The 27,502-nt window shown below is 55.1% G+C and overlaps 5 protein-coding genes across 5 annotated transcripts; 3 read left to right on the top strand and 2 right to left on the bottom strand.

Moving 5' to 3' along the window:
- Positions 1-765: 765 nt before the first annotated feature.
- On the top strand, positions 766-2,268 carry COCSUDRAFT_11248 (NAD(P)-binding protein; the record flags this gene model as incomplete). Its single annotated transcript, XM_005651840.1, has 8 exons — positions 766-891; positions 989-1,066; positions 1,148-1,238; positions 1,340-1,446; positions 1,523-1,634; positions 1,743-1,816; positions 1,930-2,044; positions 2,180-2,268. 8 exons carry the CDS (start codon positions 766-768, stop codon positions 2,266-2,268), a joined length of 792 nt encoding a protein of 263 aa, XP_005651897.1.
- Positions 2,269-2,572: 304 nt separating this feature from the next.
- COCSUDRAFT_52134 (superoxide dismutase [Mn], mitochondrial) lies at positions 2,573-4,057 on the bottom strand. Its single transcript, XM_005651839.1, has 4 exons — positions 3,819-4,057; positions 3,327-3,576; positions 3,150-3,217; positions 2,573-3,006 (listed from the first exon to the last, which is right to left on the bottom strand). Exons 1-4 carry the CDS (start codon positions 4,043-4,045, stop codon positions 2,898-2,900), a joined length of 654 nt encoding a protein of 217 aa, XP_005651896.1. The 5' UTR covers positions 4,046-4,057; the 3' UTR covers positions 2,573-2,897.
- Positions 4,058-13,050: 8,993 nt separating this feature from the next.
- On the top strand, positions 13,051-17,968 carry COCSUDRAFT_26670 (DNA polymerase zeta; the record flags this gene model as incomplete). The annotated part of the gene is made up of 11 exons (XM_005651838.1): positions 13,051-13,233; positions 13,587-13,809; positions 14,074-14,297; positions 14,588-14,838; positions 15,072-15,210; positions 15,361-15,489; positions 15,672-15,875; positions 16,107-16,295; positions 16,602-16,824; positions 17,116-17,393; positions 17,675-17,968. The coding sequence occupies 11 exons, from the start codon at positions 13,051-13,053 to the stop codon at positions 17,966-17,968; spliced, it is 2,337 nt and encodes a 778-aa protein (XP_005651895.1).
- Positions 17,969-19,245: 1,277 nt separating this feature from the next.
- On the bottom strand, positions 19,246-25,257 carry COCSUDRAFT_55366 (ATP-dependent Clp protease ATPase subunit; the record flags this gene model as incomplete). Its single annotated transcript, XM_005651837.1, has 16 exons — positions 19,246-19,479; positions 19,747-19,938; positions 20,257-20,457; positions 20,718-20,793; positions 20,916-21,067; positions 21,283-21,429; positions 21,737-21,946; positions 22,272-22,532; positions 22,766-23,012; positions 23,303-23,468; positions 23,746-23,884; positions 24,018-24,107; positions 24,213-24,303; positions 24,412-24,509; positions 24,654-24,869; positions 25,243-25,257. The coding sequence occupies 16 exons, from the start codon at positions 25,255-25,257 to the stop codon at positions 19,246-19,248; spliced, it is 2,535 nt and encodes an 844-aa protein (XP_005651894.1).
- Positions 25,258-25,903: 646 nt separating this feature from the next.
- COCSUDRAFT_55365 (hypothetical protein) lies at positions 25,904-27,193 on the top strand (the record flags this gene model as incomplete). The annotated part of the gene is made up of 6 exons (XM_005651836.1): positions 25,904-25,948; positions 26,140-26,196; positions 26,344-26,465; positions 26,551-26,599; positions 26,897-26,932; positions 27,116-27,193. The coding sequence occupies 6 exons, from the start codon at positions 25,904-25,906 to the stop codon at positions 27,191-27,193; spliced, it is 387 nt and encodes a 128-aa protein (XP_005651893.1).
- Positions 27,194-27,502: the final 309 nt, after the last annotated feature.

Genomic DNA, 27,502 nt, shown 5'->3' with positions numbered 1-27,502 from the left:
TGCTGTGCCTGAAGAATTTAGGCATGCTAGGATGTTATCAACAATTGGTCATTTGCAGGAGCTGAGGGCGTACTTGGTCAGTAACTTCTTCTGGTCCAGGGTGAGGGGAGGAGGGGGCGGGGCAGCTGGAGGTGGATCTGGCTGTCTCACAAACCTGGCAGACTGTCTCTGCAGTCTTTTGGTAAACGCCTCCATAGCAAGGCGATCCCTACTCTATCGCAAGGTATGAATATCTCTGAAAACCAATGAAACGAGCTATCTTAATGCCCCCACTGATCGAGTGGCGCTAGTTGCGACTGGGCATCGCCCCAAACTAGCGTTGGGCGGGAACGCTAGTCAAGGCACAATGGATCACTATTCGATGCAAAGCCAGAACGTCGGAAATTGATATCTCTATAGCTTGTACTCGTGTAAATTTGAAATGGCAAGTAAAGTAGCAGTGTAGATTTTCTTCTGATCCTCGTTGATGCACATAATTAAAGCAGGATCTGGCAGCATTGGCCGGAAAATTAACCAAGATGTGCTGATCGTGCAATTTTGCAATGCAGTATAAATGCCTCACAGAGATCTGCATCGACTCCAGTTCCAAAGTAGATGGTGATGACTGTGCAAGGGTGTATATTCCAGCATGTCATGGAAGCCAGTCAGAGAGCCTTGTGCCTGGAAGGAGCAAATCTTGTCGTCGCAATACATATATTCAGTTTTCTGTGATTTCCCAGACAGGACCACCCTTTCTTTGTCTCCAGAATTATCGAGGATCTGGGGATGTCATTGAGCAACGCAGCCATTGATAGGAGATTTGGACTGCAAGGTCAGAAAGCTCTTGTAACAGGAGGAACGAAGGGTATTGGCAAGGCGATAGTGGAAGAATTAGCAAGTCTCGGTGCTGAGGTGTTGACACCAACTCCGACCTGATCAGTCGTGATTATTGCTTAGTGAGTGATGCATGCAAACCTGGATGGCGTCGAAGTGGGATGCTGCTTCTCAGGTACTCACATGCGCGAGAAATGCGAGTGACATTGAGCAAGCAACGAGGGCATGGCAGGATAAAGGCTGGAAAGCTCAGGTACTGTCATTCGTGCTGTGGATAGAAAATATAGTCAGAATTTGTTTGTCACAGATATAAAGATCACAAGCATCTGTGCAGGGCGTTCAAGCTGACCTATCATCTGCTGATGGCAGACAGAAGCTAATAGAGGATGTCAACAATTTGTTTGGAGGCTCTCTCCACATACTAGGTCGACAATTCTGTCCACCTTGCTGGCCCCTTATACATGTGGTTCTCTTGGGAATTCTTGCAGTAAGCATGCTGTGCATGACCGGTTCTGTGGTCATGCAGTGAACAATGTAGGCTGCAATGTCCGCAAACCCACGGTAGAATACTCATCTGATGATTTCTCTTATATCACAAAGACAAATCTGGAGTCGGCCTACAATCTTACACAGGTGATGGCCCTTTCACATTTTTGTCAATATGGTTTGCATTGCAGCAGGCCTTTTTGAAAGTGGTTTGCAAGTGCAGCTCGCCCATCCGCTCTTGAAAGCAGCAGGCCGGTCCTCTGTGATCATGATGTCTTCAGTAGCAGGAGGGCCGACCACGGTTCAGAGTGGCACCATCTACGCTATGACCAAAGGTGTGCAAGCTGTGTCCGGACGAACTGTGTGGGTTATCATGGCGAATTTGTGCACTAAGTATCTACTAGGGCGGAAATACATGGGGATGATCCCTTCATGCCTTGCAGCTGCTATGGATCAGCTGAGCAGGAACTTGTCATGCGAATGGGCATCAGATGGCATCCGTATCAATAGTGTCAAGGTAAGTGTGCAGTGTCCAAGCCTTGAGCCATAGTTTGAAAGATGGGTCACTGTGGTTCACTCTGCGTAAGGTTCACACTGCATTTCAGCGGTTCAGAATTTGTTGCCCTGCAGCCCTGGTATATAGACACTCCATTGGCAGCGCCTGTAATCAATGACCCAGTCAAACTCGCCGAAGTTGAATCGAGAACTCCCATGAAGCGCGTCGGGCAACCAGAGGAAGTTTCAGGTGATAATCCCCTTGTCTTCAACAAATAAGAGACGGTGAAGTTAGTCTGTTCAACAAATGCTAGATTAAAGCACAGCCTAGTGTGGTGAACAGGGGGGTACTGAGCTAAATGCTCACGTCTGCCATGATGTGCAGGTCTTGTTGCGTTCCTCTGCAGCCCTGCTGCTAGCTACATTACAGGACAGTGCATTGCTGTAGACGGCGGCTTCAGCGTCATGGGGTGAGGTCCACTTTATAGCTAAAACTTCATCGACTGCGCACATATCCTCAGCTCTGCATGTGCACATGTGAGCACTATGCATTGGGGTGTGCAAGTGGTGCTCACACACCAAGAACATGGGAAAATAATGCTGAAGAGTTCGGCTGATCGTCTCTGCAGGTGGTATTGAAGCGACAATTGGTTTGGCGAGGAGACTCTCCTAGACCGTGAGAGCAGTGCACTGTACTACATATAATGACTCGTTAAGACACCTGATAATTTTATAAGAGATGGAACAGATCATCTGCCAAAGCTGAATTTCAAGTTTTGAAAAGGACAGGTTACATTTGACTTCTTGTCTGAGCATCAGACACACTGATGAGTATTACATGGTCACGTAACAGAACCAGAGAAATTAAGCACTGCCTCTGTTACAACAAATTCGAAGCAATGCTTCAAAGCATTCTGTTGACATCAGGATATTTTGTTGCTGGGGTTTGAACACTAGCACCAGGACGTGTATGCTAAGTCAAAATCTCCACATTGCAATTTTCTCCTCATGTGAGTGCACTTAAAATGACGATCAATGCCAAATGCAAGGCCCATCGATTAACCACCACCCATGAAGCATGACCCCATGAAGCTACAGTCTGCTTAGATTGGCACTGCCCCCTTTTTTGCCGCCTCAAAGTTGGCATTGACCTGCTCCCAGTTGACAACGTTCCACCATGCAGAGATGTAAGCAGGCCTCAGATTGCGGTACCTGTCCACATGCACATGGGAATCATTACTGGCACGAGACAATGCGCAGGACATGCTGCTGATTGCCTTTGTCCACAACATGCTATAAGGGATTCAGAGCCGCAGTCATCACATCAAAAGCCTTAGATGTGCAGAAGTTCTCACTTGAGGTAGTATGCATGCTCCCAGACATCAAGGCCCAGGATTGGGATGCCCTTGTCCTCCACAATTGCCTGCACAAGCTCGCACTGCAATCGTTAGCCGCTGCTGCTGTCACGTTCTCTGTGGCACAATAATATCACATCACACAAAATCTCTTCTTGAGTATAGGCCAGTGCTGACCTGCAAAGGGTTGTCCTGGTTGGCAGTGGATGTGATCTCCAGGCCACCGCCATTCTTGGAGATGAGCCAGGCCCATCCGCTGCCAAAGCGCCCGGCAGCCGCTGCATTGAACTTGCTCTTCATCTCGTCCAGGGACCCAAAGGAGCTGTCGATGGCAGCCTTGAGGTCAGCAGAAGGGCCGTTGTTGTCGCCCGGCTTGCCCATGACCTTCCAAAAGAAGCTGTGGTTGTAGTGACCGCCACCATTGTTGCTACAGACGTCAAAGACACAACAATGTTCAGAAAGCCATCTTGACTTTGAGAATACACGTACTGGAAAAAGCAGATCGAAGTATCTAGCCTTTCCACTCCCACTTTCAGAAACTTCTCATACATGCAAGATCTCATCTTTAAAGAACGAATTTGGAATTCGTGATAGTAAAGTGTCTAGCAAGACGGTCATTTTTACATTGGGCGCCTAAGAGATCACAGTGCCACTCGCCAGTGGAATTACCGGATCACGGTGGCAACTTCCTTGGGGATCTTCTCGGTGCCCACAGCCTTGTTCAGATCCACCAGTCCCAGGTCCTTGAGCTCAGGGAACTTCTCCAATGCACCCTTGACGTTGTTCACGTAGGTCGCATGGTGCTTGGTGTGATGAATGGTCATCGTCTCCGCATCTATGTACGGCTCCAACGCACTGTAGTCATAGGGCAGCGGGGGCAGCTCGGTGAGAGACATGGTGGAAGTTGGGAATGTATGAGCGTTTCAGATCTGGCAAGTTTCAGGAGAATTTTGGAGACCTCGATGATTTTTACGTGATGATCCTCGGCAGATTGGGGCTACCGAGGGGGTCTGCCCCTGCTGCGCCCTGCTTTGTCCCACTTTCGACACTTTGTGTCGGAAATCGGCAAGCTCGACACCAGATTATGGATTATAGGTGTTTGGACGTATATTAACATCGGAAATTTTGTTGCAACTTCGCATTCTGGGAATGAAGTATGGTTTTTGAGATCCAATACTGTGTCTAGATATACTCTGATCAGTATGATGCTAAAAACAGTTCGTCATGGAATCAGCATGGAACAGAATTCACCTGGAAAATCAGCCACAAATGTCCAGCGGAGATCAAGAAGAGACCTTCGTTGTAAGAATTGTGAGCTTGGATTATTACATGGCCAAGCCGATCCCTGGCTTGGACATGTGTCACTCTCAGCTCGAAGGCACGGCGATAGAACGTGTCCCTGTTGTGCAAATACACGGGGCCACGCCAGGCGGGCAGAAGACGTGCTTGCACCTGCACAAGGTGGGACGAGAGTGCCAAGGCTTTCTGGTTGTGAGCTTCTCGATCTAACTCACATGCGCAATTCAACCAAGCATTGCTCATGACTAAGTGTGATACAGGCTTTTCCGTACTTCTATGTGCCCTATGAAGACGCATTCCCCTGTGAACCTGCAGAAGGTGCGCAAGCCACTTGTGCAAAAACATTCCCTTACGTCCAGAATACCTCACTGTCCTGCTGAACAATGATACAGTAACATGCTTCTGTGGACTGGTGTCCATTGAGACTGTGAACTATTTGCCTAAGAATGATCCTGCCGGTGCTGCCCACAGCCCAAGCCTTTCTGCGGCACATTGCGCGCACGCTGGAGGCAGCAATGCATGCTGGCCAGGAGTCAGGGGCACAGCGCCACCAGCGTGTGTTCTCTGTACAGCTTGTGCGCGGCTGTCCATTCTATGGATACCACCCCGGGGAGCGCCTGTTCATGAAGGTCATAATGTGGGTGTACATCTGCCCAGCATTGCTTCAACGTGTGGCGTCATCGTGCTGATTCTTTGCGCACATTGAAATGATTGTCATGTTGCTTGCCATTTTATAAATGAGGCCTATTTTTTCTCAAATTTTTGGGTGACATGCAGGTACAATCCAATAGATGTGAAGAAGGCAGCGCAGCTCATGCAGGTGTGCAAATGGCAACATGTTTGCATAATCGTCGCAGTAGAGATCCACAGGGTGATGATTGTGCTCTGTTGCAGGGTGGTGTGGTGTCAGGGAGGCGGATGCAGCCCTATGAGGCACACCTGCCGTTCCTGCTGCAGATAAAGATTGATATGAATCTGGCCGGCATGGGGTGGCTGCGCTTGTCTCAAGTGCACTGCCGAGTCCCCCTGCCAGATCGACACACAGGCCGGCGCTCTGGCTGGCGTGACACCCCCACACTAGTCCAATACGAGCAAGAGGTCCCAGGTAATTGATCCCCATACGCTCATTCTGCTTTTCGGCATGCAAAGCGCTGCGCCAAGAGGGCCTTTGGAAGGTTCAAAGGTCTGAGCCGTCACTGCAGGTGACACATCAGCAGCGTCCGGCGATACGCATGGGTCCCAGGATAAGGTGTGGACATCGGCGAGCATGCCCACGCAGTGGATGGTGCCGCCAGTCACGCATGGCGTGGTGTCGAGAACTCTTGAGAAGAGGAGCTGCTGCGAGCTGGAGGTGGATGCCTGTGTGGAGCATGTCCTCAATCGGAACGAGGTACATCAATTCAGAGAAGTGGCACTACTGCTCAAACTAGAAATGGGTCTCGGACCTGTGTGAAGTGTGAGACGTTCATGGGAAGTGTTCATGATTGCATGCACCAAGTATCAAGCTGGGTGAGTATGAGGCTGGTGGCATGCATGCAGATCACATCATTGAGGCCACCAGTGAGATTTGATGTGAAAACAAGACTTCTTGCGTGCTGCAGCTGGTGAGGGAGAACCTGGAGAGCGTAGGGCCGGACAAACGGATGGTAGAGTCTCTGGCGCCCATGTGGGAGGAGGAGCGGCAGCGCTGTGGGGGAACTGGGCCACCACCTCCCCCACCAGACCCCCCTCGAGACCCTCAGGAGCTATGCCCCACCGTGGCTGCCATCAGGGCAGAGTTTCAGGCATGCCACTCTACCACATTTCTCTCGGCCACTGCTTTCATGCTCACCAATGCAAAATGCTGCAAAGGAGTTGTGGTGCTACATGTTGAAGGACGGCAGGGTCTCAGTCGAGCATTGTGTATGCAACAGGCCATTGCAGACGCGCACTCTCAAGACTCGCAGGCAGCCCCCAGAAGCAGCGCACAGCCTCCTCTTCCATCACAGCCTTCTCCTGAGAAGCAGCCTTCAGCAGATGCCAGAGTTTGCAGCGCTGGCCCTTCTTCGCAGGACAGCCTGCTGCGCCAGACGCAGGCAGCTAACCGCATCCTTCCTGTGGAGGGGTCAAATAGCCCAGGCTCAGACTTCGGTCCAGGGCCTGCTCCGCAGAGTTTTGGCAACGCGGCAGCTTCATTTCCCGGGCTCCCAGAGGCTCTGGGCGGAGAAGCCAACACCACTGTGATGCCCAGTCTCCCCCTAGTAAATTCATCTTTGATATCAGGTCATAACAATCTACCTTTATAGCATTGCAATTACTAATTTCTGTTTGAGCTGCCTAGGATGCAAAAGAAGACGTAATTATTTATATGTGCAGGATGGCGATGCAGACTTGCGAGAGCTGTTGCACATGCTGCAAGGAGAGGAGAGCTGCAGCGATGAGGAGGGGGACGGCCATTCAAGGCTGATGGAGCTGGCAGCTGCAGTGGCATCACAACCTAATGCACATGCGCGCCTGTCTGAAGCTCTCAGCCAGATGGTGCGCCTTTCACCCCGGACTTTCGTACCTCTTGCAAATCAAACACAACAATGATTGACAGGAATGGAATGTCAAGTGTCCGCTGCTGACGTCTTTGAACTATGATGTGACTTTATTGTTGCTTGCAATCAGGAGGGTACTCCCAGGGCAGAGCGCGCAGCCTCCCAGGCACAGGAGGAGGTGGAGGGCATATTGGAGTGCGCTGACACTCCCCCAAGACCTCTTACCACTCGCAGCGACTCCCCTGGGGCCGCCAATGAGGGCCTGCTGCCAGGCAAGCGGCAGCGGTTGGGTGATGAGGACAGGGAGACAGGCCACGGCTGGAGGATGGCTGACATGGAGGACCTGGGGGGCAATCCCCACGGCCCCATGGGCCCCTACCACGGCCGAAGTGCAGTGTGGGATGGCGGGGGGCCTTTAGTGGCGGCTGGGGGGACTGCGGTGGCAGCCAGGGGATTGTATCGTGCGTCCCCGGAGCGCTATGCGGACATTGGCACGCCCGGCGGCCAGCTGGGGGTGTTTGCGGGCATCAGCCAGGAGAGCAATTTTGACTGGGGAGCTATCAGCAGCGTGCCTAGGGGAGGTGCTAACAGCCTTACACAGCATGGTGGAGACATTTACCGAACACCAGATGTGCTGCCCGGCGGTGCAGCCACAGAGGATGTGGTGATGGACTCGGGGTCTGAGCCAGATCTGCAGGAAGGGCCGCCATACCTGCCTCAGGTGGATGGAGCAGATGATGTGTCGTCAGATGAGGAGCAGGAGATGCAGCCTACAGTCTCCCTGGGGCAGCATGCCAGCGAGCTCGCAGCCACCTCCCAGGAGCACATGCAGCCGAGGCAGAGAGCAGGAGCCTCTGGTTCCCAGGGCAGCTCCCAGCGCTACGGCTTCATTCCCCTGCTCAGAGCCTCGCCGTCCACTGCCAGCGCTCCTGCCGCGGTGCCCACTTCTTCACACGCCAATAACAGCAGAGGTGCCGCTTCATGTAATATCTCTTTACATATCATATATTGTATCCCTCTTAACCTCGTCCCAGTGCTCTTGAGACCGCTTCTTATCTGTGCCTCACCCACCTCTTGATTGGTATGCAATAGCAAAGGCATCTGATGTGCATGCATAATGCCGCCATGTGCAGGGAGGCGGCTCACCAGCCGCAGCCGCAGCGTGGCTACCGGGTCAGCACAGGAGCGCAGCACCGCACCGCGGGCGGCCAGGTCGCTGCAGCTGGACGCCTCCAAGCACAGCGCCCGGCGCGGCGGCAGCGCGGCTTTCAGGCCGGGGGCTTACCGGCAGCCGCTTGGAGCCGATGCAGGCACCTCCCGTGCGCCCTTTCGACCGCCTCGCCGCTTGGACGAGCCCGCGCCCATGCCGGGCTTTCCCAACGCAGCTGCAGCCACCGCCTCGGGCCGGCTGGCCGTCGTGCCGCGCGGCCTTGGACAGGCAGCTCCTGGGGCAGCCCACCCTGCAGCAGCCGGCGTCCAGCCGCAGGTTCCTGAGCCACATGAGGCGCTGCTCCATGCTTCTCATAGGAGGAAGGATTCCGATCACATGCTGGCGGGCTCTCAAGCCAGCCTTGACGTGTTGGACGAGCCAGGGGAGGAAGCAGCGTCAGCCGAGAATTCTGTAGCTGGTGCCAGCGCTGGCAGAGGCCGTGCCGCGGTGCTGCCGCAGAGGAAAGCGGTGGCGATGCGTGCCAGGCGCAGGCCGATAGCAAGTATGGCCGCCGCACCACTGCATCATGCGGGTTCAAGCAGCACACAACCGGCTGACAACGTCTCTCAGCCGCTGTCGCACCCAGCAGCCACACACCCCTCACTTCCTGCAGTGGCGTCCAGCGCCCCAGCAGCAGCAAGTGAGCCACAGCCAAGTGCAGGCGGCAATCACCTGGGCGCAGCAGTCAGCAGCGCAGATGGCACCGCGGCGGAACGCGAGAGCAGGCGGCGAGATTCCAGGGAGTGGTTGATGCGGGTGGCCCATGAGTCAGCCGGGATTCAGCGCGCCATCCTGGGCAGCACTTCTTCCAGCGACCAGACGCCGCAGTCCCCTCACACTGAGCCGGCAGAGCCCCATGCCTTGTCCCCAGCAGACCTGGTCGGCAGCAGGCAGCCTTTGGGAGCGCTTCAGCCTGCATCAGCAGTTGGAGCAGCCGCAATGCCGGGGAGAGGGGGCGTAGGGAGCCATGAGTCTGAGGGAGTCATCAGTCCAGCCACAAAGCGGCGAGAGTCGCGCGAGTGGCTGATGCAGGTGGCGCAGCAGTCCGCTAGCTTGCGGGAGGCTCTGGCGCAGTCCAGCTCGTCTGAAGAGGATGTCTGCCCCGAACCGACACCTCAGGTCACCCCTGGTCGTGCTCAAGCCAGCACTGCTCAGGCTCTTGGATCTTTGGAGGCAGCCCCAGCGCTGGATGCTGCTGCAGGAATATCTTCTTTGCAGCCTTTTGGGAGCATTGTTGGGGGCGGTGGCCTGGCAATGAGTGGGGAAGGGGGAGCAGGTCTTGCGATGGGGGAGGATGCAGCCACTGACAGAGTGGAAGTGGCGAGGGATGACAAGAATGCAGACGCCGAACAGGAGCAGTCAGACGGCCCTCTGGCAGCATGGTATGCGCTGCAAGAGGCACACTGGTGCTTTGACGCAGACCCGCCGTCCTCTACCACCGACAAGAGCATCGACGTTGTGGGAATTGGCAGCCAGGAGATGACTAGCCAGCACAGGTTGGCACTTCTAGCAGCTCCGCCTGCTGACACTGAGTCGTCCCATCCTACCGGCTTGGATCTGCATGTGTCAGCAAAGGATGCAGCGGCTGCAGAGGAAGTCAGTCAGTCGCAGAGCGGCCAAGAAGACATTGAGATTGACTTTGGGAGCCAGTCCTTGCAAAGGGAAGGTGAGGGGCGAGAAGCCAGAGGCGATCCTGACACGGTCACCAAGCCGTCGCAGACAGCCTCTGCTGAGGGCGCAGAGGAGCAAGGCCAAATTGCACAGCCGGGCGTCTCCAACAGCCAAGCAGAAGGCAGGAGCACCCATGACTCTGGCGGCACGCCAGAGCTGCAGCTATGTCTGGACCTGTCTCTTGGATCCAAGCACACTGATGCCAGCGCCAGCCTGCAGCCCCAAGACCTCTTCGCGTCAGCCAATGCGCCGCAGAGCCCCGAACGACCGCCGTCTGCACACCAATCTCCAGATGACCATGCCGGGAGTCAGGTGAATGTCAGACAGGACCGGGGCGGCCTTTGGCAGCAGTCTCAGAGCACGCCATTGGATGTGATGGCCATGCGGCCTCGAGTGCGGCCGCCCTCTCAGCAAGAGTTGGAGGAGAGCATGCTGCCTCTGGGTGTGCCGGCCGTCGTGCATCAGCCTGCTTTCTATGGCAAGCCTGAAGACGTCCCCCACCGCCCGACAGGCATGCCGCTGTTTGCCTTAGAAGTGCATTCCTTTTGTTCCATTGCAGTTGGATCTGTCTCGTTGAGAGCAGTGAACAACCTTTGGGAGCAATCAGCAACCAGCGTTCGCCCATGTCACAGAATAATAAAGTAGAACAGTGTTTTAAGGATGTTAGTGTCTCTTGCTGCAGTCTGGGCCGGGCTGGAGTTCAGAGTGCCGTCAGGCGCAACCAGTGCGCTGCCGCCATTCAGAGCGGGCAGCCGTCAAACAGGCCAATCGGCGGCGATTGCCAAGCTCCACAAGAGGCAGCAGCCCTCGCGCATGTATGGCATGACACCCGTGCAGCTGCCGCCCACTCGCGCGGAGACGGATGAATGGCTAGCCGAGGAGAGGGAGGCTCTGCTGGCATCCCAGCACAGCCATGGGTCAGCTTCAAAGGGCAAATCAGGCACGCATGCATACCACGTCCTACAATATTCCAGTCTTGTCGAGGCATTGCAAGAGTATCGTTGTGCATCTGTGCCTTTTGCTCAGGAAAGGAAAATTTTAAAAATCGAGGGCTTCATTGTTGCAAACGGCAACATGCCCACACTACTCTTTATTTGTATCAATGTTGGACAGGGATTTGATAAGGCTGACCAGACAAGGACTGGACAGGTTCGGCGGGTTCTAACAAGGAGCAGGCAGGCAGGGCGTTTGGAATGGATGCCAACACCGGCCGGCTGCTGCCTGGGGGCCCGGGCGGCAGCGGCAGCCAGGAGAGCGGCGGCAGCGACTTGCTGGAGACGCCTGCTCTGTGCAGCATGCCCAGCCAGAACCGGCGCGCCCATGGGCCGTCCCGCCTGCGCATCGCCACACAGCAATCCACGGATGCTGCTGGCGAAGAACAGGAGGTACTCAGATACCATGACGTCTCAGTGCTTGTCTCTATTTCTTGCTAGTATTTCAAGCAGTGCAGTGTGTGAGAAAATTAGGCTTTTGGCATTCATAGAGGGATGTCCAATGCACCTAGCCAAGACCTAGAAGAGTAGTGGAAACTAATGACTCCATTCACAGCCTGATGCAGTTGTGTGGGGCAATGCCAGGAGGAGATACGGCCAGCGTCGCCCAAATATGACGAGCGCTCGTTCTTCTACACCACTCCCAAGCTCAACCCTGCGAGGCCGGCCTTCCCGCAGTCCACAACACCATGGGCGACCCCTCTCCTGCTGCCCCATCCCCAGCTAGCCGCCAGCCCCTCAGGCGCTGCTTCTGCTGCTAGCCCTGCCATCCATCCCAGGCATGTCCCCGCACCACTCGCAGTATTCCTACAAATATTGTGAAGCATCCTTTGACAACAATGGTGGTTCTTTGTATTGTCCAGAAAGCGGTGTAAAATAACGAAGTCTCTGTTGCTGCAATGCAGGCAGCAGGTTCCCGACACACCGGCAACCCCGGCAGCCAACATCAGGCGCACCCTGATGCCGCCGCCTGACTTCAGCGGGACGAGAGCGCCTATCCCTGGGCCGGCGCCAGGCAGCGCAGACAGCGCATCTCACCGTGCAGCCGCCTTACCAGCCACTGACATCCGGCCACTGATCCCAGATGCACAACCTCCGATGGCGCCTGCTGTCGCCAACCCTGCCGAGGTCCTGCAGCCACCAATTCTAATAATTTTTGTGTTTGCAGCACTCGTGTGTCTCTCTCACATGCACTGTCTTGCCATGTCATTGCGCAGCTTATTGCTGCCAATCCTGACACAAGCGTGCATGCTGTCTCAGGCGGCGGGTGTCAAGGAACCGTTCCAAGGGCAGAAGGGGCGTGCTGTGAACCCGTGGACGTCCCAGATCACTGCACCGTCACCCGCAGCCGGTTCGGCGGGCGCCACGCCACTGAGCCAGGCCGGCTTCCGGCGCCTCGTGGCCGGGAAGGGGCAGAACCTGACGCTGCTCAGCATCGAGGTTCATGCAGACACCAGGTTTGCATGTGTATCACACTTCACACACTGTCATGGGTGTGAAGATTCGGCTTGCTTGTCATACAGTAGTACAGGCTGCCGCGACTGAGCTGTGGCTGTCTCGCATTATACTGGCATGCAGAGGCTGAGAGAGGGTGAGAACAGTTGAATGGCGGACAAAGTGGCAATTTGTGGAGTCACCTGGCAATGTGTGGGACAGGGGAACGTTGCTGCCGGATCCCCGCTACGACGCGGTGCGGTGCATCGTGCTGGCGGCGGCCGATGACGCGGAGGACATGTCGAGCGGCACATGCGCCACGCGCGTGCTGCTCCTGGACGACAAGGGCCGTGGGGCCATGGATGGCCTCTCAAACGTGCAGGCAAGCGCTGCAGCCCCTCCTCTCCATCCCTACCATGTGGCAATCCTAATGTGAAACCCCTTCTCTTCATTCCCATCCCTCTGGTAGACTCTCGCTTTCTCAGCAGGCAGCTGCCCTGTCAATCATGTAAGCATCCATCACTATAGAGTACCTTTGGAATGGCAGGCCTTTCCTCCAGAGCACAGTCAAAGCTACCTTGATTTTCACTCAAATTGTGGCCTCCTGAGCCCTTCTTAAGCTAGTGTTAGTGGGGAGAGCCTACTCCAACCGCGATCATGCAAATTTCTTATACAGTCTAAGTCTAATGTTGAGAGCCTATCCGGACCGCAATCTTCCGATACTCTCACAGTCCAAATCATGCGCGCACTGTGAGAGGGGTTCTGCGTATGCGCAGATGGAGGTGCATGGGAGCGAGGAGGCCCTGCTGGATGCGCTGGTGGGCGCGGTGCGGGCGCTGGACCCGGACATCCTGGTGGGCTACGAGGTGCAGCAGGGGTCGCTGGGCTACCTCAACGACCGCGCCACCACCCTCGCACGCCCCGAGCCCCTCCTGCGCCAGCTGTCGCGCACGCCCACGGTGACTGCGCCCCCAAATATCTGCTACTTCATGATGGCAATTTGCGTGCATGCAGTGCTCTTGGCTGATGCATGGCTTTTGGGTCCTCTCAAAGCACTGTCACTGATATTTGATGGCGTTTTGAACCAAGGAAGCGATGTTGCTAGGATTTCATGCCTGCTGATCTGGATGCACTTTTAGGCATCGGATCACGGCTTTGCTGGGCAAGACAAGAGTGGGTCTCTCCTGCTCCATGAGCAACTTCGCACCTAAGCGGAAGCTGCCTGCTGCTTTTGCAGTATTGCAGGGTACTATTAGTAATCAGCAATGGTCCAGCAGTGTCAGCTGAAGCTGTACTTGTGAGATGGGCGCAGGTGTCGAGCATGGTGGAGCGGAGGAATGACGAGTACGGAGTGCTGCACGCGTCGGGCATCCACGTGGCCGGCCGCATCGTGCTCAACCTGTGGCGGCTGCTGCGCTCGGAGCTGAAGCTGCGCATCTACACCTTTGAGGCGTGCGTGGCCGCCGTTCTGCAGCTGCGCACGCCCCACATCCCCGCATGGGTCCTCTCCCAATGGTTCCAGGGCGGCCCTGGGGGTGAGGCAGCCTAGCCTAGTTCACCTGCTGCAGTTCTCGTGCTCATGTGCACACTGCTTAGCCATCACTTTTAGAATAACAATCCTCCCAAGAAAACGCACTCCATGTCTTTTGCAAGAGATCAAGACTATCGAAAGATTATGGGCGATTGCCCCATGCCAGGGCAAGATGTGCTGCCAGTTGCCGCACTTGGATAGTAAATAAGATTACTGAGATTATATCCTGATTAGTCAACATTCTCAGATCCCCCCTTGTATGCTGCAGGTGGCCGGTGGCGGTGCGTACAGTATATTGTGCGGCGCGCGCGGCTGAGCCTGGCAATGATGGAGCAGCTGGACATCACGGGGCGCACGGGGGAGATGGCGCGCACGTTCGGCATCGACTTCTTCTCCGTGCTCACGCGCGGGTCGCAGTATCGCGTCGAGGCCATGATGGCCCGCCTCGCCCACACCCAAAACTACCTCCTCCCCGCGCCCTCCACCGAGCAGGTCGCCGCCCTAACATGCCGTTTACTGTTTCTAGAAAGTCTTTGAGAAGTTCTGTTTCTTGCAATCTGATAAGAAGCAAGCTTGCCAATATTGACAAGCCGGCATTGCCTGGATCTATACAAATCAGAATTCTGCATGTGGCACGCTGGAGGTCTGGTGATGTCTGCTGGGTGGTCCATGGATTTGTCAATTGTCATTGATTTGAATACTACATCATGGATGAAACGTTTTCCTCCTTGCATGGATGGCATCTGTACCTTTTAAGTGATGTGATGTGGTGCGATGCGCAGACGAAGAACCAGCCGGCGATGGAGGCGATTCCACTGGTGATGGAGCCCGAGTCGCGCCTGTACGTGGATCCGGTCGTCGTGCTGGACTTCCAGTCGCTCTACCCCAGCCAGATCATCGCCTACAACCTCTGCTTCTCCACCTGCCTCGGCCGCCCCGCCCACGCTGCCGCCGCCGCCACTCCCCTCCGCCTCGGCGCGCAAGTCTTCGGCCTCCCCAAGGGCTCCCTCTCCGGCGCCGTCGCCCCCGACAAGTGTGCATTCTCTCGTCTCCTCTCTCTGTCTGTGGTCTACCACCGCAAAACTAGGAGATTCATTATGCTGTGTGAGCAGCAGATTCAATCTAGATATGAATGCAGTAATGCATCATCTAGATGCTGAGTGCTCCTGCAATGGTTTATGGCTAAGTGTTCTACAATGGCTAACGGCAAGTCTTTATGGGAAGTTGTCTGCAGTACAACAGTTTTTATAATTTGGTTATGTGCAGGCTGATAGTGGCACCGAATGGGGTGGCGTACGCGCCGCCCGAGGCGAGGCAGGGCGTGCTGCCGCGGCTGCTGAACGAGATCTTGGCCACGCGCATCATGGTCAAGGCCGCCATGAAGCGCGCACCCAAGACTGCCAAGGTGACCCTTGCTTGCAACTAGCATCATTTGCCACTCAAAACACCTCGCACTGCAGCATCTGCTGGTATCCCTTGACGCCGTGCCACGTACCGCGCATGCCGTACTCCCTGCAGGGAACAAATTGGAGAAAGAGGTTTCTTGTTGGTGCAGGTGCTGCAGCGCATCCTGAACGCAAGGCAGTTCAGTCTGAAGCTGATAGCCAACGTGACCTACGGATACACGGCGGCGGGCTTCTCTGGCCGCATGCCCTGCGCTGAGCTAGCAGACTCCATCGTCCAGGTAAGCTCTAATTACTTTGCCTATACTCTGGCGTCCAGAAAGCCACTATCCTACACTAGCAACTGTGCATGTTTTGATTCGGGGGATGCAGGGGACTCTGTAATACTTAAGGCATTTTGAAGAGCTGCATCAGGATGTTACAGTGAATCAATTGGTGAGTGCTGCTGTGACTGTGAACGCAGTCTGGGCGCGAGACACTGGAGAACACGATTCGAATGGTGGAGGCGCACCCGGAGTGGCGGGCGCGGGTGGTCTATGGGGACACGGATTCCCTCTTCGTGCTGCTGGAGGGCCGCTCGCGCAACGAGGCCTTCCGGATCGGCGCGGAGATTGCCGCTGCAGCCACCGCCGCCAACCCGCCCCCCGTCACCCTAAAAATGGAGAAGGTGCAGCGCCTCCTCCTCCTTAAGCACATCTCTAGCATAAACAGCACGGCGTCTTCTTGGCATGTCTAGATTGCAAGACCCTGACCCTCATCAGAAGACATGTGCTGTGACAGTGAGCTCTAGTGCGGCAAATGCCTAATTAGAGATACTCGACGCTGTTCCAAAATTGCATCAAGTAGTGGCATGCATGTAGAGTTACAGGAGAGAGATGCATGTGTGTGTCTGGCCCAGGTGTACCACCCGTGCGTGCTGCTGACAAAGAAGCGCTACGTGGGGTACATGTATGAGACTCCCAAGCAGGCGGCCCCGGTGTTTGACGCCAAGGGCATTGAGACGGTGCGACGCGACACCTGCAGCGCCGTCGCCAAGATGCTTGAGCGCAGCCTGCGCATCCTCTTTTCCTCCAAGGACGTCTCCCAGGTATCTCTACCCTCGACCTCCCCTTTTGCACCGTGCCTAAAAATACTTAGGAGGTGCTGCCCCACCTGAAGGAGCATCTGGTGAAGAAGTAGCAGGGCTCTCTGCTGGGGCTTTGCCCCTTGTGTGGTTAAAAACTGGCCCAGAAGCCAGTGACTCTGCTGTACCGTAGTGGTTAGGTAAACCCCGCACTTCAACAACATGTGAGGCCTTTAAAAGGTTCCCGCAGGGCTTTCCTGCACGATCAAATCTAATTTCACAGTGTGTTCAGCATGGGCCGCCGCTTAGAGAGCGCAATGGGGTGTTCAGGTGAAGGAGTATGTGGAGCGGCAGTGGACGAAAATTCTGTCGGGGCGGGTGTCGCTGGCGGATTTCGTGTTTGCCAAGGAGGTGCGCCTGGGCACGTACCGAGCGGCCCATGGCCTGGTTCCCCCGGCCGCGCAGGTCGCCAGCCGGGCGATGGCCACTGACCCCCGCGCAGAGCCCCGCTACGGGGAACGGGTCCCCTATGTTGTCGTCCACGGCGAGCCCGGTGCGCAGTCTCCAGCTCCTCTGCTACCGCACCCACCTTACTCAATCATGTCGGTCTTGGTCACAGACATTGCTTGGCTGATTCTACGCTTTTTCTGCGGCGCACGGAACTGGCATGTCGGCAATCCAGATAGAGGATTATCTGCCCTGTCAGGAGATGCCAAGGATTCCAGGTATGCAGAGGTGAAGGCAGCTGTCAGTTGGGTGCAGAGAGATCCTGGGCTTCAGAATGTATGACGTCAAATGCATTGCAATGATTGTTGATTTTTGTGCATGATTTACTGGTTTGCAGGGGCGCGGCTGGTGGACATGGCGGTGGCGCCGCACGCGCTTATAGAGTCGGGCGGCAGGCTGCGGCTGCACGCGCACTACTACATCATCAAGCAGATCGTGCCGGCGCTGGAGCGCGTTTTCAGCCTGCTGGGAGTCGACGTGCGAGGCTGGTACGCCGCCCTGCCGCGCCCGCAGCGCCTGCTGCCGCAGAAGCGCCCCGCCGCCGCGCTCGGCCTGGGCGGCCGCGGATCCGCCGCCGGCACCATCGACGCCTACTACCTCTCCCGCCACTGCGCGGTATGCGCCCCTTTCTCCCCCTGTCCCTACGCAGTATCTCAGTCCCCTTTGTATTGCCAGCAATGTTTCTTTCCCTTTCCCCAACGCTGTTCGTTACTCACCTCCACACTGTCAGCAAATTCTGCCTTGCATTGTGCAGCTTTAGGGAGCTGCTTCCTGGTCACACTGACAGCAATCTGAGAGCTGCCCACCCTCAGCACTCGCTCTGTATTTGCAAAGTGAGAACCTTCTGGGGTGTTGAGAGCTCAGAGTGCCATACAAAGGTCAAAATGGGCGTGCAGGTGTGCGATGGGCTGACGCATGCGCAGAGGCCGATCTGCGAGGAGTGCCGGGGGGAGCCGCAGGGGGCGGCGGTGGTTCTTTCGGCGCGTGCGGCGCGGCTGACCGAGGCGCAGGCGCTGCTGGTGCGCGTGTGCCTGCAGTGCGGCGGCGGCGGCGGCCGCAGGGGCACCTTGGAGGCCGGCATCGTGTGTGACTCGCTCGACTGCGGCGTCTTCTTCGAGCGCAAAAAAGCCACCGGAGAGGCCGCCGCTGCGCGCGTCCTGTGCGACCTGGCGCTGCAGGACTTTGAGTGATGGGAAAGCGTTGAATCTTGACAGCTTTTGCACAGTCGGCACTTTATAAGTGCAGTACAGCCTTCTAGAGAATACATAGGCGCCCTGCATTAGAATCGCCGATTGACGTTCTGCGTTGTACGTGTAGGGATACAGTCCTGATTATTTGTTGTTTTGAAGCACTGTTGTACACTAGACACGATAGGATTGACTGTAAGAATTTGACCAGCTAGCCAATGCTGCTGAATCCACCGTGTGCACAGCACCCTGCTTGGTACTGTATTCCCTGACATTTGTGTGTTAGATGACTGCAGAGATGTATATGCATCTTGGTGTATTGGAAACATGGGGGCATTGAGCTGAAACGTGTACTTGTGCGTAGCTGACTCGCAGCATGCTGACAGAATTGGGGAATATCTTGCTGTTACAAGCAAGTCACCATTAAATGAGTATGTACAAAGAAGTAAACGTGATATCCTTCGAATCCTTCTCGTCCTTCTTGCTTCAATCTAGGTACCTACTCGTCATAGGGACCTCCAAGGATAATCTGCAATGAGCCCAGGGTGAAAAGAAATCAGAAATCCTACACAAGTATACCTTGCATGCGTTTGTTGTTCCCAACCTGATCCTGACCTTCTGCCTAAAACCCCTGCAGCTGCCTACCACCCAATGAAGCGTGCAATACAAAACAATTTCACATCAGCATACACACCTATCTTACAGGCCTTTGCCACCGGGCCATCATGTTGTACATACACAGGTGGCAACCTTCTTATGTGTACAAAAGCGTGCATTTACCCTCCCATCGTCTCCTCAAACAATCGACGTTGTTCCAAGTGCCAAAGTACGCTGCAGAACTACTAAAAGAGCTCAGAAAGCATGTGATAAATCAGAAAACGGGCGCCAAACTAGTGTACGGGCTGCCACACACACAATCTACCTCAACTCTGGATCTTAAAGACCCCCCCGAAGTTACCAACCAGACACCATTCTGGCCCAACAGCTGTACTACAACACCAACAGCGATGGTACATCGTCGTGAGTCACAGCCCAGATGTGCAAATCTTTGTCTGCTCTACATTCCTACAACAAGGTGTACATTGAGGACCAGGAACATGTCACAGTGATTTACAGCAGTTCTCTCTCCCAGACTTTGTCAATCAACAACAGGCTCCTCGTATTGCTCTTGGTACAATCTACATTTAGCCGCTCCCAGGAAGCTTGCTTCCCCCTGAAAAAGTCTAAATGCCCAACTCCCCTTCCCTGTTTCACCATTTGATATTCGCGCTGCCTGGCCGTCAGGCATTGATGATGATGTCGGCCCTCTTCTTGAGCAGGCTGGAGTCGACGATCTCGCTCTTGAGGATGCGCACGTCGCCCGGCTGCGCGGCCGACACGGTGACGGCGCCGGCCGCGTCCACGTCCATGCATGCCACGTCACCCTCCGCCAGCTGGCCGCCCAGGATGGCGTCCGACAACGCATCGTCCACCAGCCGCGTTATCGCGCGCCGCAGCGGCCGCGCACCATACTCCTGCACCACAGCGGCCCGCTATCAGCAAAACTTGAGCAGACGCTCTGAAAAATGCATGCACAAAGCTGTGACAGTCACCGCTGTGGTTGTGAGGTTGCCCCGTGCTGAAAGCCAATCATGCCTTGGTTCTCAGGCGGCAGTCATGCTTTGCTCTGCTTGGCAGAAGGGACGGCAAGCTCTTCATCTGAAGTCAGTGTCTGCCACAAGAGGCATGATTTGTCAAAGACCTCCGGACAGTTGGAGAGGGCATGGGAGGGGGAGGCAGACCTGATTATAGCCCTCCTGGCAGATGAGGCGCATGAGGGGCGCGGTGACCTGCAGCCCGATGCCGCGGGTCGCCATGCGCTGGCGCGTCTCGTTGAGCAGCAGCTCCGCGATGGTGCGCGCGTCGCGCGTGCTCAGCTGTTTGAACACCACAATCTCGTCCAGCCTGTTCAGCAGCTCCGGCCGGAAGTACGCCTGCGCGCAACCCAACCAGAAAATGACACACAATCCTCCCAACCTTCTGAACAATCTCTGATCGCCCCATGCCTTGACACATGAAGACATCCAGACATGCACAGTGAAGGAGGCACCAAGCAAGTATGACTGCGATGCCAGCCTGGACCACAGATGAGACTGCCCGTTTGATCCATTGCACCACTCTCATTGCATGCTCATGCAGTGTCATCTGTGCTGGGCGGGCAGGCCTAAGCAATGCTTTATTTTGGTTCTATGTTTCCAGGGAAAGCGCCATCTGCCTTTTCTGGCAGTGTGAATGTAGTAAGAGCGGCGCACCTTGAGCTCTTCGAGGACGAGGGTGCGGATACGGGCGTAGCGGTCGGCCTCGGCGCCGTCCTCGCTGGGCAGCGCAAAGCCGAGCTGGCCGCCGCCCTTGGCGATGACGCTGCTGCCCACGTTGGAGGTCATCACGATCAGCGTGTTCTTAAACGAAACCACCCGCCCGCTGCTGTCGCTTAGCCGCCCGTCCTCCAATATCTGCACCCATGCTAAACGCTTCATTAATTTTATACTCGTTACTACATTAAAAGACCTGTCGGGAGCCACTTTGATTCTGTAAGCAGTCTCTCACTGCCCATCTTCGTATCACCAGTATCTGATGTGCCTGCATTTCATGAAAGATTCGGCAATCCTAGCACTGTTCAAATGCATGTGCTGGGTGCCACATGCAGCGGATCGCCTATGGTCTGCGGTGACTGCTAGGGATGAGCATGACAGCGCAGGTAAAAGAAGGGCACCTGCAGGAGGATGTTGAAGACATCTGGGTGCGCCTTCTCAATCTCATCCATCAGCACCACTGAGAACGGCCGCCGCCTGCAGAACAACACATCTGCATTTACAATTTAGACGCTTCCTCGCAATGCCTATTTATCTGTGGGAGCACAAGAGTAGTGGCTATCAAGGTAACCCTGTCCAAACGGAGGTAGCAGCCCCACCTGACGGCTTCGGTGAGCTTGCCGCCCTCGCTGTACCCGACGTAGCCGGGGGGCGCGCCGATGAGCTTGGCCACCGTGTGGCGCTCCATGTACTCGCTCATGTCCAGCCGGATCATCGCCGCCTCGTCCCCAAAGTACTGGTCCGCCAACACCTGCGCGCACCCATTGATGTCTGCTCAGCCTTGCATGTGTAATTTGACAGCAGCCACCAGCCATCGACCCCTCAACCCATGAACCCAGCCTCACACACCCTCCGAGAGCAGCAGTTGCTTTTTCAGAGCGGTTGACGGACAGGAGGTTGAAGGCCATGACAAAAAAGGCAGAGCAATAGGAAGGAATGAAGGTGAAAAGGGTGGTGTGGGCGCACTTTGGTGAGCTCGGTCTTGCCGACACCGGTGGGGCCCGCGAAGAGCATGGCCGCAATGGGGCGCGCAGGGTCCTTGAGGCCGGAGCGTGCCCGCCGCATCGCGCGCGCCACTGCGCCCACTGCATCCGCCTGCCCAATCACCTTCTCCTGCGCGACACACGTTCCCAAACATTCAATATTCTAGCAGCGAGAGCATCTGGGCTTCGTTTCTTCAAGATAGATTTGACCTGAACTTCCATATGTAGCAAGCGTATTCAGTCATTCAGAGTAATCGGCGCCACACCTGTGAGCACAAGCGACCAAGTAATGCCCTGATGAGGTCCAGACATCACACGACCAGCAGAAATTGTGAGCCCCAGCTTGAGAGAACAGTCTGGCCTACTTCTGCTCGAAATGCAACGATGCTCACACTGAGGGACTGGGCTCATGGACAGATTCAGGCGAGGCAGGGCACCTTGAGGGCGGGCTCCATGCGGGACAAACGCTCGCGGTCGTCCTGGGTCATGCGCTGCACGGGAATGCCGGTCCACGCAGACACCACCGCCTCCACGTCAGCGGTGGTGACGGTTACGACGGTGGGCGCCTCCTCCGGCAGGCCCGACAGCCGCACCTTCATGTCCACCTCGCGCTCCCGCAGCAGCCCCGCCTCCTCAAACAGGCCCTCCTGCGCACCAGCAGCATTTTCTTTTATACTTTCTGCTTCATCCTACTGTACAACTTTTCTCCCATCTGCCTAGAAGAATTTGGAGACGTTATCGCATTCTGCTTTATCCCAGTATACAACTGTTCTGTCATTTGCCCAGAGGAGACCATCAGCAAGGCTCTGCAGGCACTGTTATTGGTGCAAGATTTGCAGTTTCCATCTTGTGCCGCTCGTAGGCTGAGGCACAAGAGGATGATCCGGAAGACAAAAGGAAGACAGAGAAAGCAAAGGAGGGAATTTCTGCAGCTCAATTTGAGGAAGAGGTCCTCTGCTTTTGGGCACACACCTTGATGGCCTCGTCCTTGGCCTCAAGGACCTGCTGCAGCTCCAGCCAGGGAGCGACGATGTCGGCAACTGGGCGGCCGCCGGAGAGGGCGTCGCGGCGCGCCACATGGGCGGCGATGCGCGCACGGCTGCCGGCCTCGTCCAGCAGATCGATGGCCTTGTCCGGCAGCTGCCTGTCCGCTATGTAGCGCGCCGACAGCGTCACTGCCGCCTCCACTGCGTCCGGCGTGTACAGGCAGTGGTGGTGCTTCTCGTACGAATCCTGCTCAGCAAACATAAATAGTTGTAAGATAGCGAGACAAAACTAATCCCGTTGAACTGCACTTGCCTTGACAAACTTTGCTTGTCACACCACGACAGCAACGTAAGGTACCTTGCGACACCGTGATGCTCAACCACCAACTTCCAGATGCACAAATGCAATAGGCTTTTCTCTACAGAAGTTAACATAAGCAAGCTGGTCATGTGGAAGGGGCAAATCGAGGGAATGCTGACCTGGAGGCCGTGCAGGATCTGGAGGGCTTCGGTGACGGTGGGCTCGGCCACATGGACGGGCTGGAATCGGCGCTCAAGGGCGGCGTCGCGCTCAATGTACTTGCGGTGGTCGTCGAGGGTGGTCGCGCCGATGCACTGCAGCTCCCCACGCGCCAGGGGCGGCTTGAGCAGGTTGCTGATATCCAGGCCGCTGCCGCCTGAGCGGCTGACTGACCCCGCGCCCACCAGCATGTGCACCTCGTCGATCCTGCACAGAACCCAATGAACATCACTCACACCTCTGCATGCATTGCCACCGCAGAACGCAAAGCGTTAGCGAGATTCCACAGAGCACTACAGACTGGCAACGTCTGTGTCGATCGCTGAATCATATTGCACCCAACTGTTGCACTCCCTGGGCCCATCTGGCGACACAAAATGTGCGCTGGACTGCACGCTTGAGGGCAGTGTCACCCAGGATCACCATCAGCTTGTCACTGTAGAACATCAGGTTCTAAGGCCCATAAGAGCGAGAATCAGAGGAAGATGGGGACTGACATGAGGACAATGTTGCCGGCGGCGCGGATCTCTGCGATGATGTTGGTGACGCGCGACTCAAGCTCGCCGCGCTCCTTGGCGCCGGCAATGAGCAGGCCCAGGTCCAGCGCCATCACACGCTTGCCCTCCAGAAACGCCGGCAGCGCGCTACCGTCCGGCAGAGAGCCTGCACACAGGTATCAATCTTTTTAGGGTTCAGCCTTATTCTGACTTACAGGACACCCTGCTCTGTCCCTGCAGCAAACTCCGCATCTCCCTTAGGCCACATGTTGGGACCTTACTGCGCATGGCAGCAATGGCAGCAGATGGGATCGTCCACCCCCACCACACAGAGCCCCATTCACCACCTTCTAGAGATCGAATGGACTGATGTCTAAGTGGATGCAAGCATTGTCACAGGATGCCATTGCAGCAGAGAGTGCATGGTGAGGGAGGATTTTCACCAGAGACGATGGCGCGGGCGAGGCCCTCGGCGATGGCGGTCTTGCCGACGCCGGGCTCCCCCAGCAGGACGGGGTTGTTCTTCCTCTTCCTGGCCAGCACTTGCACCACGCGCGCAACCTCCTTGTCCCTCCCAATCACCTGCTCGGCCCACACAAACTTGAAATGACGCCATTCTGCAAGTGATGCATGCAGCAGCTGCAGCCCTAGCCAAACACCACTTGTTTACATGTCAAAGGAAGAAAGGCAGGAGTCAGGTTGAAAGGAATCGCACCGGATCCATGCCCTTCTTGCGAGCCTGCTCGCAGAGGTCCCTGCAGAACTCGTCCAGCGCCTTGGTGGTCACCTCCTTTCCAGACACCGTCTGCGCAACAAAAGATGTACTTCAGCATGAACAGAACAGCAATGGAGGGTAAGCGATTGCGCATGCAGTTATAGCATGAGAGGGGGGCCAGTGACTCACTGTGACCTTCTTGCGCTGCTCCTTTACCTCTCCCTCACCCTTGAGCCGCTCACGCGCATTGTCTTTGATGGCCTTGCCCCCGTCCGTCAGCCCCAGCCTGCATCAGGAAGGCCGTCATGGATATGGTCTCTCACACTTCATGTGGCTGATATTCAAGCAGAAGTATGACCAGTTAGAATATTTATGGATGTGGCAGTGCTCTCACTTCTCAATGACCTGCTTGGCGCCCACATTGCCAACTGAGAAGAGCGCCAGCACCACATGCTCTGGGCTGATGTAGTTATGGCCCAGCTTCCGTGCTTCCTGAACATCACATGCAAGATTCCTCGGCATGCTTCCCGTGTATTGTCTACCTTTGCTTGCCAATAAGCTATTGCATTTGACTCTGGGATGCAACATGTACCAACATCTATTCTTCAAGGCACAAAGAATGCCAGGGCACGGCACCTCTGCAGCGGTTTCAAAGACGCGCTTGGCGTCCCGGCTGAAGGGCAGCTCTGGGGCAGGCGATGACAGGCTAGAGCCATCTGCCTGCCGGCTGCGCTCCTGCAGAGCTTCTACAGCAGTGCGGGCCCTGTCGATGGTAATGCCAGAGTTGTAGAAGCCCGTCTTGGAGGCTGGCTCCTCAGAAATGAGTCCCATGAGCAAGAACTCGGTGGAAACCTGCACACATTACGAACTTGGTGGGGATGCTTTCAATCAAATTGCACGTGTGGGTGTTAACAAAAATTGCCCTTGGGGTTGCTGGAACCATCCCAGACTGTTTGATGGAAGTGGATGGCAACAGCAACAGACGCTAAAAGCTGTAGGAACTTATCAAGAATGTCAAATCGAACAATTTTCTGCAAAGACAGTGACATGCAAGGGCTGACGCACACCAACTCACTAGGGCAAATCAGCTTCCGTTCAGAATTCCAAGGACCACTTGGCCCCAAGAGCGACATTTTGCTTGAAAAACTCTGCATGTAACGCAACATTGGCGCAGCGCACCACTTGACATGCCTCGGGAGATGAAAGTACGGTGCAATTAGCTCACCTCACTAGCATGCATACGTGTTGCAAAGTTCTGCGCTCGCATCACGGCCTTGATTGCCTTCTCTGTGAATTTTTCAAAGATGCCAGCCACAATTCCAACAGAAGTCCTGCTCTTCCTCCTTCGTCCAAGGCGGGATATCCTGAGTGACTGTGCAGGCGTTGTGAAACTCTCGCTTACTCGGACGCGTGCCCACAATGAGCTAGGCAATTGGCTGCGTGCTTCGATTCGTGCCAAACTTCTGCTAAAAGCGTGTGAAGGTAGCACTGCAGCGTGGGCCGACAGGCCCGTGCTGCGCAGCTTTGTATTTAATACCATCAGGCTCACGTCAGCAAAAGAGTGATTGTGGAGGGCACGTCTTCCACTGTCCTTTGAGACTTCCTAGAAAGTTGTGATATTTAATTGAAGGACTATTCTAGATGTGCATCTCTACGGTTTCCACTCTTGCAGCGCAACTCCTCTTCCCTCTCGTCAGTTTTTTCGACACAAAGAAGGCGCGCTCGGAATGTTTCGCCGCCTTAGACAGAACACGCCTAATTTGGTCTTATTTGCCGCTGGCTTGGCCCAGCAAATGCAGCAATTCACAGAGAAATTCAATCACAGCAATATCATCTTTACTGACATCACCTCTCTTTTGCTGGCCTGAATTCCTGCCGCCACCAGTATGGAAGTCCAAGACAACCAAGGCAAGGAAAATTTGGCCATCCAGGTGAAGTGCTTTTGTCCCTGGGAATACACATTTGCATGAAATTTGGACGAAATACCACTGTTTTATGTTCTTGCAGTGTTTTTTAAGTGGCCGCTGGACTTGGGCATTGTGGATCAAACCTTTCCCTGCGTACACATGTATCATGGCAAAATTCAGAAGCCTCAGCTGATATCGCTGAATGGCTGCTGCAGACTCTGAACACGCGGCAAGGAAAACCGACGAAGTACAAGACCATCGAGCCGACACTGGTCAGCTTTTCTCGATCTTGCACCTCTCATAGCACACCCATTCAAGCGCAGCACTGATTGCCTCTTGAACCCTGCAGAGCTTCTCGTCAAGGGTGAAAAGCTCCTGGATTGATTCTTCAGAAAATAAAATATCTTGTGTGCGATCAGGCTGAGGACCTGAGCAAACACAACCCGTATCTCTATAGCGCAATTCCTGATCACTCCGAGCTGGATCTGCTGGGCGAGGACGATCTGATCAAAATTGCACTCATCAACAGAGAGGACATCTGGTGGGCATGATAACACGCTGCCTCTGCCTGTCATCCCTTGATGTCGATGCACAGAGCAGCAGACTGACACATCTTCCTTGCACAGGCTGTTTGTGGAAAGGGTGGAAGAGGACACTGACATCATCTATGCCAAGGTGACATGCGCTTCCAACTCCTCTTCTGTAACAGGATGATCAATGATGCCATTCTTACTGTCTCAGTCTGCTAGCCTATATAATCAAGTGGGTAAAACCCATGCGACCTCATTATATCTGAATACAAGGGCACTATTCGAGGGGCACTGTACAAGGAACTTGCCTGAATCAGGAAGAGGCAGGAGAGTGAATTAGCCAGAGATTGTGCAGCCATAGGTTGGAGCTGTGATCGAATCAAGAGATTCAGCCGAGGTGCAGAGTGCAGAAGTTGGTCTCAGTTGACTGTCTGGCCTGCAGGTAGCGCAGCGAGTAAAGAGGGCACATGAACTGCAGGTGATGATTGCTGAGGTCTCTCTTTGCATCTCTACGAGGAAGCACTGATACTTTGGGTCCAGTATCTGGTGGTCTAATTTACCATGCATTCTGTGTTGTATGCATTCCTTGCTCTTCTTGACTACACCATGGAATCTGCAGCTGCCTGATTGCACTCATGATGACCCTTGTGTTTTGTTGCAGGAGGGTCAGCGCGTGGCAGTGAAGAAGGAGCACGTGTGTGAGATCAAATACCATGATGCTCATGACGATTCTGACTAGCACTCCTGGCGCTCCCAGCATCAGTCACGAGTGTGCTTGTGGAAAGGTCATCTTTACTATACTTTACTATATTTCCTCAAAGGTACAAGTCGAATGCAATTTTGGTGACTATGGCGGCATCGGCGGTTACTCTGTGAGCACAAGGTCAGGATATTGCTAGGCCACACCAAATATACACGTTACTGGTGACCAGTATCGTGCCTTGATGACGTTGTGAGGGATCTGTCCGAAAGTAGCATAGCTGTGACTTGGAAGTGCAGGTCGCCAGATCTGCATAGGAAGAATGATGGCTCCGAATGTTACATGGAA

The sequence above is a fragment of the Coccomyxa subellipsoidea genome (assembly GCF_000258705.1).
Source record: "Coccomyxa subellipsoidea C-169, whole genome shotgun sequence".
NCBI classification, from domain to species: Eukaryota; Viridiplantae; Chlorophyta; class Trebouxiophyceae; family Coccomyxaceae; genus Coccomyxa; species Coccomyxa subellipsoidea.
The sequence above is the reverse complement of the archived record's forward strand: the minus strand, read 5'-3'. Positions and strand labels throughout refer to the sequence as shown.